General features: G+C 36.0%; 1 protein-coding gene across 1 annotated transcript in view; it reads left to right on the plus strand.

Annotated features, from left to right (window-relative positions):
* Ltn1 (E3 ubiquitin-protein ligase listerin) overlaps positions 1-12,469 on the plus strand; it is a 359,867-nt gene that overhangs the window by 68,595 nt on the left and 278,803 nt on the right. Inside the window, exon 7 of the mRNA XM_090403432.1 lies at positions 11,316-11,489. Coding sequence (XP_090259558.1) covers positions 11,316-11,489 — 174 coding nt within the window. The remainder of the gene's footprint in view (positions 1-11,315; positions 11,490-12,469) is intronic.

A 12,469-nucleotide genomic window follows, 5' to 3' on the forward strand; every position in this document is an offset into this window, starting at 1 on the left:
CTGAACCAACTAGTTTCGCCACACTTTAACTGTTGGGTACTTATCTTCAGGGTACTTATAAGTTTAAACAATCTCACAATTATGCGTAACTGCAAAATTGACAAAAATAACTGTCAAAAACTGACTAGAATAATTACCAGAATAATTTTTTACAGTTATTTTTGTCAGTTTTGCAGTTACACATAATTGTGAGATTGTTTAAACTTATAAGTACCCTGAAGATAAGTACCCAACAGTAATGTGTGGCGAAACTGTTGGTTCAGTTTAATAATAAAACTGATCAACGCTTGATCTGCAACCAAATATTATTATTATACTAATTTATGATCAAGAAAATACCTTCATGATGAAAGGATGCTAAATTAGTTTCAAACAAAATGTTTGTGTAAAATATTAAAAATATTTTAGCCTTAATAAATAACATACTAAGGGACCCAGAACCTCTCTATTTCAAGGGCACATCAGTTAAAATGTTGGCACACAGGCTGGCTACTATTTAGTGCATGGGTCCAAAACATTCATCACCCCACTTGCAGTCTTCCAGACTTGATATCTTATTGATAAATCCAGATTGCAGCTACATCTACTGTCGACATATAATGCCTAAACCACAAACGATTCTTTTTGTCACAAGGTGGTACCTGTGCCTTTGTAAAATCTGAACATAGCCTGCCAGAGAATGGCTAATTTAAAATCCCCTGCTTTTGACCTTTTCTGGTTCAAGATTTCCTTGCTCCATTTACTAACATTCATATGTTGCATTTAGCAATCTCCAAACACTGATAACCACTCAGAACTTTTCACATTCCTTTCCATGAAACTACTATCTACAATCCAGCTATCTGAATAATAAGATCATCTTCCTGGGCAACCTCAATGTCTACAATTCCAACTGGCTCCGCTATTCCAACACCACTGACCAAGCTGGATGAGAAGCAGAAGTGTTTGATATAAGTAATGAGATAACAAATCGTATAGCTACCTACTTGAATTTTTGATAACCTGCTTCACTCTCCAAATGCTATGGATCTCTTTTTGACCAGTTCTCCTTCCACATACACTGTAGAAGTCACTCTCCTTTTGGCAACTCAGACCACAGTCTCGTACTGGTCTCCTCTCTCACAGAACACCACCCCCAATCTCACATCCTCTGGCACTACAAAGGAGCCAATTGGGATTACCTCCAGAATTTCTACTCCTCCTTTCCTTGGTCTGACTTGTTTCTGCTCATCTGATCCTAACACTGCTGTAAATGAATTACAGAAATTATTCTCACTAGCATGAAGACCTTCATCATTAATTCAACCCATAATCCTCATTTGCTTTCTAAGCTCTGGTTCAGTTTAAAATATATCAAAGCAGTTGAAGAAAAAATGTAACTTATCACATGTGGCTTGCTTCAAGAACTCCAGTTTCATACTCTGCCTATACCAAAACATGCAGCATATGCAAATCGGTCATCATCAGATCCAAATCGCATTTCATAAAGACCAACTGCAAAAATCTTGCCTCCTGTCCAAATGGAAGCTGTGCTTTCTGGTCACTCACTAAAGTAGTTGGATGCAACTTCTGCTCTCCTGCATGTCCACCTCTGTCTCATCCTGATGGCATGACTGTTACTTCTCCCAAAGATAAAGCTGACTTTCTGGCATCACTTTTTCTCAAACTCCTGAATAGATGACCCAGGGAAATCACCTCCTATCATATTCAAATCCAAGCACTGTATACCTCCTTTAGTTTTTCGACAAAAAGACATCAGAAAAATACCAAATAACTTGGATACTAAAAAGTCTTCTGGTCCTGATCGTCCTGGCATATCTCCAATTGTTCTCAAACATTGTGCTCCAGAGTTAATACCCATCCTGCATTGTCTCTACAATCTATTATACATATCTGATACATATCCCAATTCATGGAAGCAAACTGATATGCATCTTATTTCAAAAAAAAAAAAAAAAAGGGGCAATAGAAATCTACCATCACACTACCGACCAATAGCTATTACCTCAGTCCTCTATAAAATAATGGAGAAAGTCGTTAATAGCCAACTCCTCCACTACTTAGAAGCACACCAATTAATCAGCGACCACTAGTACAGATTCGGCAATTAATTCAAGATCCACATTTGACCTCATAGCTTACATCACCCATCACTGGATACATGCCATGGAAAGGTTCAGAGAAACTTGTGCTGTCATGTCATCCTTGGCATTTCCAAAGCTTTTGACTGTGTGGCATTATGGCCTGCTTAACAAATTGCTATTCTTTGGTCTCCCAGCCACACTCTGTAATTGGGTTGCTAGCTTTTTCTCCATCATTCTCTAACAGAGAATGATAGAGAAAAATAAAGGCAAGCAATTAGGCTCATTGATCCCTCTCTTACAGATTCACTTCAACGTTTCAGCATTGTCTATAGTACAGTGACAATGGAAGTACCCGTACAATAGACAATGTACCTGTACATTGTCTATTGTACAGGCACTTCCATTGTCACTACTTCAGTAAATTGGCAACTATCATTCCTCCACTTTCTGTTGATATAAGAGCAGCAGCTGCATAGCATCCCTTTACTGTGCAACTGCAAACACAATAAGCCTGCTTCTTTTTTCTCTTTCTCTTTTATTCTGTCCATCTCTGTCCTCTGGAACGACTTTCTTCATGAAGTATTATTATTTTATTACGGGCGACTCCAGGGAGTCCTTAGACTCATCGAGGGAGGCCCTAAACATCATGTCCACCCAACTATACGACATTCTCACAGTATCTATCATACCTTGCCTTGAACTCACTCACCGTCATAGTACCCACAACAGACTCTGGCAGCTTATTCCACTCATTTACCACTCTAAAAGTAAAGAACTCAGCTCTAACACCCTTGCTAACCACACTCTTGCCCAGCTTCTATAGGTGTCCCCTAGTTCTCCCACCACCAGTCCTGATCTCAAAAATATCCTCTGAATTAATCCTATAGAAATCCCTTTAGCAATTCGAATGTCTCAATCATATCTCCTCTTTTCTGCCTATCAACTAATTTCTGCAACCCACAAATCTTCAACCTGTTCTCATAAGGTTCATTCCATAGACCTGCTATCATCTTGGTCACTCGCCTCTGGATCCTCTCCACCTACTCCCCATCAAGAAGAAACCTAGGTGACCAAATCTGGGCACAGTAGTCGAGATGAGGTCTTATAAAGGCTTGGTACAGAGGTACAATAACTTGCTTGTCTCTGCTTGTCAAAGTATTTTTCAATAACCAAGTGAGTTGATGAGCTGATTTACCCACTTTTGTGATGTGCCCCAAAACTTCAACTCCCTATCCACCAACACTCCCATATCCCTGGCCTCATCAATCTCCTGGAGTACAGTTCCACCAATGTGGTATACTGCTGCTCATCTTTTCACCCCAAAATGCATAACCTTACATTTTGTCACATTAAATTGACATCCATTCTCCTTAGCCGAGAACTTCAATATATCCAAGTCGTCCTGCAAGATTTTGACATCTTCTGCATTCACTATTGCCCTACCCAACTTTGCATCATCAGCGAACAAATGAACTGTTCCTCTTAGATCCTATCCTAGATCGTTAATGAACAAATTAAACAGCAGTGGTCCAAGAACAGAACCCTGCGGCACACCACTAGTCACAGGCGGTCTTTTGGACTCTACTCCTGAATAAACTTAAACTCCCTATCCCTACTTTCTGATATCTCTCCATCAATCACCCACCTATCCATCTCACCAACCCTATATCCATTCCCATATGTTGTAGTTTACGGATTAGAATTCCACGTGGTATCCTGTCAAATGCCTTAGCCAGGTCCAGCAGTATCACTCTCAACCCATTACCCTTATCCAGTTCAGCTGTCACTGTGTTATAAAACGTGAGTTTTATAACCTCAGTAACTACCCTTACAAAACCATGGTTTTGTAAGGGTAGTTACTGAGGCATGATCTACCCTTACAAAACCATGTTGTCCCCCCCCCCCCCATACAGTATCCCATTTTCATCTATCCAGTCCTGTATTTTTCTCTTGACTAATTTCTCCATGACCTTGACAACGACTCCTGATATTCTGATTGGTCAGTAATTTGCAACAGTAGTTTTGGATCCTCCTTTATGGAACTATTTTCGCCTCTTTCCACACCTTCGGGACTAAACCAGACCCGAGGCTCAGATTAAACATGGTCAAGGGCACTGATAATTCCTTAGCTGCTTCACGTAAGACCCGTGCCGGTATCCAATCCAATCCCACAGATGTATTCACGTTAAGGTTCTGTAATAGACTATTCACCTCCACTTCATTCATCACAATTCCCATATAAACTAATAGTTCCTTCATTTTTTCAATGTCACCACCTGGATGATGTACTCTTGCAAAGTGCTCGCTCAGTAATTCCACTATATCCACTGATTCAGTGACCTCCTTACCATCGTCATTCCTTAAAATCATTCTGCCGTGTACAGTTTTTTTTTTTTTTTTGCTTGCAGCATATTGAAAGAACTGTTTGGAATTCTCTTTAGCTTGCATAGCTAGTTTCCTTTCATAATCCGCTTTTGCTTTTTTTACCACACTCGTTACCCTTCTGGCCTGCACTTTATACCGTTCGTGTGCCTGCAGGTCACCTATCTCTTTAAATTCCCTCCGCGGTTGTTTCTTTTTTTTTGCAGCTCAAGCTCAATGGTGTTATTCATCCATTTAACCCCTACTTGTTTTACTATTTGGACCCTAGGTATACAATCAGCCATAACCTCCTGTAAATGCTCCTTGACCACTTCCCATGCTCTATCGACATGCAGCCCTTGCAGTTTTACATGCCATGGCACTGATCCAAGCAATCTCCTAAGCTTGTCATACTTGCCAGCACGGTAATTCTACATATACCCTGTCTTAATCGAAAATTCCACACCTTTAGCCACCTTATGATCACTCTCACCAATAGATGGCAAAATGGTCATATTCGTTACAGTCAAATTCTCAGTATTCCCAAACAAGTACATCCTATAGCTCTTCAAAAAAAAAAAAAAACATCATGAAACTTCCCTGTCCTCATCTCTATCCCCACACACAGCACTTATATAGTTATAGGTCTCTCAACCTCTTGGCTTGTACTTTAAGACTTGTTTTGGTAATCTTTCTGTTTTGATTCTTTGAACGTGTTCCATCCATTTATGTTTATATTTTTTAATTTTTTCTATTACTGGTTCTTGGTTTAATTCTTTCATAATATCTTTGTTTCTTTTGTGATCAAATAGGGTATACTTTGCAGTTTTTCTCATAAACTTCATTTCTGCTGTTGTTAATCTTTGTTTGTCTTTTTGTTTTATTGTCCAGATTTCGCTTCCATACATTAAGACCGGTAAGGCTAATGTATTGTATACGTTTTTGTTTTTGAACTAGGTAGAGTTAATTACACCTGTTATTTTTAAATATTTTGCAATTTTTACGTTTATATCTTTTTCATTTTCATATGTGATCATACATCCTAGGTAGTTAAATGAATTCACCTGTTCTAAGATCTTGTTATCTATTACTATTTTAGTTCTTGTCCTTTAAAGGCCATAGTTTTTGATTTTTCCGTTGATATTATCATACCATAATCTTTGGATATCTCATTTAGATTTAAAATAGCTTTCTGTAAGTTATCTTCAGAATTTGTAATTATTATTTGGTCGTCTGCAAAGAGGAGAGTGTTTAAGTTAACTGTAGGTGAAAGTTTAATTCCTTGATGTAAATTTTTACTCCATTTTATTATTATTTCATTTAAGTAGATATTAAAAAGAGTTGCTGAGAGGGGACATCCCTGTCGGACCCCTTGGTTTATCTCTCTTGTATATGATAGCTCGTGATTTAATCTTATTTGTATTTGATTATTTTCATATATACTTGTGATAGCTTTTAGGACATTATTTGGTATTTGTCTTTCTTTTAATATGTTAAATAATATGTTTCTTTTAACTTTGTCAAATGCTTTTTCAAAGTCAATAAATGCAATATGTGTTTCTAAATTATATTCTCTTCTTTTCTCTATTATTAATTTTAGGCAAAAGGCCGGGTCTATACATGAACGTCGTTTTCTAAATCCATTCTCTACCTCTAGAATAAAGTTTTTGGAATATTTCATTAGTTTGTTATTTAAGATTCTGCTATATATTTTGTAACAGGAATTTAGTATACTGATACCTCTATAGTTTTTAGGGTCATCTCTATTACCTTTCTTAAAGATAGGAATCACAATTGCTTTTTTCCATTCTATTGGGGGGATACCAGTTGAGTAAATTTTATTTAAAAATAATAAGAGTCTTTCTTTGAATCTTGTTCCTGCGTATTTATATAGTTCTGAACCTAGCTTATCTTCTCCAGGTGATTTTCCGTTTCTTGTTTCTTTCAGGCTGATTTCTAATTTTTCTTCAGTTATTTCCTTTTCATTTTCGTTAATTGTTTGCCAGTTGTCTTTTTTAAAATATTTGTCTGTCCACAGTTCTGTGTAGTAATTTAGAAATTCTTCTAATTTCAATTCAGTGTTTAATTTTATGTTTTCTTTGGTATCTGCATTTAGGTGTTTCAAAATCTTATATACATTGGGTCTTATTTTATATAAATCATGTTCTAAATTAGAAACAAATTTATTCCATGATTCTCTGTCTTTTTCTGACTTCTCTTTTAGCTATGGCTCTTATTCTTTTATATTCTATTTCATCTTCTAATCTTTTACTGCTTAACCATTTGTGATAGGTTTCTTTTTTCTTTTTGATTATTTCTTTGATTGTATCATCCCAGATCTTCAGTTTTTTTCTTTTATTGAATTTTTTGGTCTTTCCTAAGCTTTCATTTGCTGCTGCATTTAGTATCGTTTTTATATTAAGCCATTCTATTTCTGTTTCTTCATTTTGTTTTATTTTATCTAGATATTGGTTAATTCTTTGTTCATATAGCCATTGTACATTTGTGTCATTCAATAGTTTAGTTTTATAAACAAATGTTTCAATTTTTCTTTCTGTTCTTGTTACTTGTAGCCATTTAGGTGGTAATCTTAATTTTATATTAACAAGGAAGTGGTCACTGCTTATATCATATCCTCTGTGAGCTCTAACATCTAGTGAAAATTTTGATGTCTTCTCATTTAATATGAAGTAATCTAATATTGATTTCCATCCTCTTGCTGCCCAAGTATATTTATGTATGTCTTTATGTTTATAGAAGGAATTCATTATTTTTAGGTTATTATAAACTACAAAGTCAATCAATTTTTTACCATTTCTGTTTAGAGTGTGTTCTCCATGTATTCCTATATTATTATTAATTTCGTGTTTCCAATTCTTGCATTTAAGTCTCCTGCTAAAATTATGTAATCATTTTTATTTATTTTATAATAAAATTAGTTTAATCCTTTATCCAAGTGTGAGCAAACAAAGTTTGCGCCTGAAGTATCTTCAGGACTAGGGTAAGGTGATACCACACCAAGGGCAACTCGTTGCAAAGGTGGAGAAAGCTACCAACACTCCTATCTCAGTATCTCCTATAATGCAAAACACATCTCCTTGCGGATATGTCTAATGTTATGCATTAAGGGAAGGGCCACTACCCAGACTAGTTTCAACCTTTATTGAGGTCTCTTCAGTGGGAGCCAGGCCCTAGTGGAAATACCAGGCAGAAGCATTCGCAGGTCATCTCTACCTATAGGAGTTGCCAAATGGTGTGCCACCCTTTTTTTAATAAATTACTCTGGATTTAGAGAAGGTTGTTGAAAGTTTATTTTTCACTTGGTTAGAGTATAATAAAATTAGTTTAATCCTTTATCCAAGTGTGAGCAAACAAAGTTTGCGCCTGAAGTATCTTCAGGACTAGGGTAAGGTGATACCACACCAAGGGCAACTCGTTGCAAAGGTGGAGAAAGCTACCAACACTCCTATCTAACATTAGACATATCCGCAAGGAGATGTGTTTTGCATTATAGGAGATACTGAGATAGGAGTGTTGGTAGCTTTCTCCACCTTTGCAACGAGTTGCCCTTGGTGTGGTATCACCTTACCCTAGTCCTGAAGATACTTCAGGCGCAAACTTTGTTTGCTCACACTTGGATAAAGGATTAAACTAATTTTATTATACTCTAACCAAGTGAAAAATAAACTTTCAACAACCTTTATTTATTTTATTATATATGTTTTGTAGCTGATTATAAAAAATCAATATTATCCTGTTCTCTTCCTTCTTCTGGGGCATATAAACCAATTATTGTTAAATAGTCTCTATCTATTTTTATTCTAGCTTCTATTATTCTTTCATTCCATAATTTATAATGTTTTAACTGTTTTGAAAGGGAGTTATGAATCCAAATCATGACTCTTGCTTGTGCTCTTTGGTCTCTGTCGACTCCACTGTATATCACATTAAAATTTTCAGTTCTCATAGTTCCTTTTAATTTCTTTTTTGTTTCAGTGATTACTGCTATTTTAAAATTTCTTTCATTTAATACTTGGTCTAATTCTATTTCTTTATATGCTATTCCTCTTACATTCCAGTTTGCTATGTGTATTATATTTTGTCGTTTCCATTTTTGTTATACCTTTTCCATTCCAGGGTCGTTTCCTGTAGATTCAATCCGATTATCTTTTTCTGTCAGCTTACAAGTAGGATTATGTTCTCCATGTCAGGGGACTAGCCTGACGATGGAATAGTTCAGTGGTAGGGCTGCTACCTTAAGACTTCTGAACTAGCCTTCTAAGGCTAGTAAGAAGAGTTGGCTGATAAGGCCTTATAGGAAAGATTAAAGTAAGTGGATCTTCCTCAAAGTAGAAGGAGAGGATAGATCCAGCTAGAGGTCCATGGGAGTGCCGCTTCCCTTACAATCAAGATGATTGCCCCTTATGGCCCTGTTGGTCCACGAGTCCTTATTCAGTATATTCGGACCACCCCACCATACACACACACACACACACACACACACACACATGGTGGGCTCCCCTATCCGCCACCCGGGGGACACGCTCTCTAGGGGTTACAGGGTCCCCTGAGAGTTTAAAAATCATTAATTATATAAATGGAAACAAAAAAATTAATTATATAAATGGAAACAAAATTATCACAGTGAAATTAAAATCACAGATGGAAATGGATTGAACATGTACTGAGAATGGCCAGGAGAGGAATTCCAAGGGTAGCTGTAACCCTCTCATGCATAAGGGTCTCATATGAGGACACACAAAAATGATGTCATCAGATGAGGACACACAAAAATGATGTCATCAGATGAGGACATCATTTTTAACATATACAGGGCAGAAATTTAGCAAAATTAATGAATTCATGGTAATACTGTAAGATTAAATGGTACTGTATCGTCCTTATAATTTTTTATAAATGAATATAAAAATTTATGCATAAGAGGGTTAACATGGATCCCAGAAGAACAAAGGAAAAAAGGAATGTCTAAACAAACTCGGCCAAAGATAAGAATAGAGAAGTATAGCTGGTTGGGAGAGCTGGAAAGCAGCAGAATTAGTTCAACAAGACAAAGTTAACTGGAGCCAAATGGATCTTGGCCTTATGTGCTATGAGACATAAAGAGGATGAGTAAGTAGATGAAAAGTTTACATCGTTACCATTACCAACTTCCTATTAAATCTGTTATCTGTGAAGACTCCAGTATTAAGAGATCTTATATTTCCTTATTTTAAAGTACCTTTTAGCTGAAAGAACTAAACCAAATCATAAAGGGAATATTAATCAAGAGAAGATCGAGGGTGTTTGGAAGAATGGTGAGGGGTTACTGGTATTCTGGTAAATGGATGATTTGAATTTGATTACTGTTTAGAGTAATAATTCCACATTTCATTCAGCTTGATTGGGTGGAATGGAAAAAAGTCTCCAGTTGGAGTTGTGGATGTAAGTTATTTTGGAAGATTTATTGTTTGGGTTATTGAACTTCAGATAATGAAACTTAAGCGATAAGAAGTCTCAATGATTTTCAGAATTTGAAAGTGGTAGAAAGCAGCTGAATGATCTTTGGTAGGAAACTGTAGTAGCTGGGATTTGGAATTCTCTGCTTTTAAATTGCCACCTATATAGTACCATTATTCAGATAATAAACAGATGTTTACAGGAATTCTCATGAAATTCATATTTCAATACCATTAAATTATCTTATGTGACCATCTCTTTTCTTAGAGAAAAGAGGAAACGTCAGTTTTATTGAGTATTAATAATGTCAGTTATCAAATATGTTTACATGTTTCATCATGGTTAAAGTTAGTCCTTAAAATAAAATTCAAATAATTATTAACAGACCTCCATGGTCAAGTCTCATTGAGAGAGGTTTGCACTGTCACAAAGAGTAAGCTGTGCTTTAAACTCATTCAACCTATCTGCATTCACCACACTTTCAGGCACTTCATTGCACTCATCAGCCACTTTCCATGCAAAGAACTTGCTTTTTGCTCCTTTGCTCACACCCTCCTTATGCATTTTCCAGAGATGGTCTGTCTTCTGTTCTGTGAAAAATTTTTTCCACATTAACATGGTAACAACCCCTTGCCGATGTAAATATCTTAATCATATCTCTCCTCCTCAATTAACACATTTTTTCCTATTAATTGAAGAAACCTCTTATGACACAAGTATCTCTTAAACATCTCTCCTCTTGCTATTCATGAACCTCTGCAAATAGTATTCTCTCAATTTGTTTTCATATCCCACATTCTAAAGACCAGATGCCACATTAATCATTCTGCTCTGGACCCTTTCTAATACATCCTCATGCAAACCAGGTGACCAAATCTGTGCACCATATTAGGCTTAATCATAACCTCTTTATTTCTGTATGTCAAGGTCCTCCTCATCATTGCCATAATCTGATGTGATTCCTTCATAACTTGTACAATGTGACCCTCTAAACTTTTGATCACTGCCCACCACCACCACTGTAAGATCTCTCTCTACCTCCTTCAAAATTTTCCCACCAAGTGCATTCCATCCTTGCCTACTAAATTTTAGAACCTTATACTTTCCAACATTGAACTGGCAGTTCCACCCACTTTCTCACTTATAAATTCTTTTAGTTTTTTTTTTTTCTTGTTATATTTTTGGTCAGTAAATTTATTCTTAAAAAAAACCAAAAAAAAAAACCTGACTACTGTATGATGGTAATATTTATTGAAGACTTGAATTTCTGTTATTCACAACAATGATAAGAAGTAAGTCATTCTTTTGTATTAAAGTGATGCAGCTACCTTGCAATTTGAGATTTTCTGCCAAACGTTTTGAAATATAGAAAAGTTTGTATTTATTCTTGTACTGCTTTATTTATCATTCTAGGTTCGATCATCTTGGTATTCTTTGATAACATGTCTATGCCAACAAATGCCTGAAGTTTTACAGAATCACACTAATAAACTGTGTCCTTCAACCTTAGGATGTCTTGCAGAAAGTGATCCTGTTGTGGCACCTTGTGTGTGGGAGGCTGCCCTTTATACCATTGTTACTTTTGAGGTATTATTAAACTCATTATTACAGTAAAATGTGTAATATTTGTCACATAACAGCTAGTTAAGCATTTAAATGAATAAATCAAATCAGAAAACTGAACATCAAATTAAGTGCCAAGATTTGGGGTTGGGGGGTGGGTGGAGAAATCATCAGGTAAGTATTCTTGTTCCAGTATTATTATTTTTATGAATTATACCTATGAAAAGTTGTAAACCTGTGGTACATTAGTGAGACTATTCATTCAGCCATCCAAACTGGTTAACAGAATAAGACTGTCATCATGAAAAATCAGCTAGATTGAAACAATAATAGAGCTTCATTCTATTTACTCGTTTGGATGGATGAAAGGTGTTTACGGAATGCAACGAACCAATTGAGGATTCTGATCTAATGCCTAAATGCTTACTTTGATGTGGTGTACCATGTTATTGTCCATCTGGATGGACAATAACAGGGTGCGATGATGATATGCTAGCAGTTTGGGACTTAACCAACCATATTGTATTCTCTATGGCTTAAATCAAAACAAATGATGAGACAACATGATAAAATTTCAAGCTGGCTGGAATGTCACCCACTTAAGTGGAACTGGCAGAGTTAGGAGTATCACATTGAATTAACTGGTGTTACTGAAACAGAATTGGAAGACTAATATAAGTAAGATTTTGCTAAATAATAAATGTTATATTTATGTAATAGTAAAGGAAGAAAAGGAAGAGGTACTTGTAATATTCAACACTAAACACAATGATAAACTTTATGATTGGTGGCAGTTTGAAATGCCATTGAAATGCCCATATTGATATGGGCATTTCAATATGAGAATTGGGCAATGAAACTTATTTGTGCCTATAGTCCCACAAAAGGTTCGAGTAAGTAAGAAGTAAAGGAATTTTTCAAGTCATTAGAGGCGGCAGATGACGAATTGAAAGCTGGTCCTTGTTGGAGATTTAAACAGCACAGTAGGAAATGTGTACCAGACA

The sequence above is a fragment of the Typopeltis vanoorti genome, chromosome 14 (genome assembly GCF_054136105.1).
Source record: "Typopeltis vanoorti isolate ZY-2024b chromosome 14, IOZ_Tvanoo_1.0, whole genome shotgun sequence".
NCBI classification, from domain to species: Eukaryota; Metazoa; Arthropoda; class Arachnida; order Uropygi; family Thelyphonidae; genus Typopeltis; species Typopeltis vanoorti.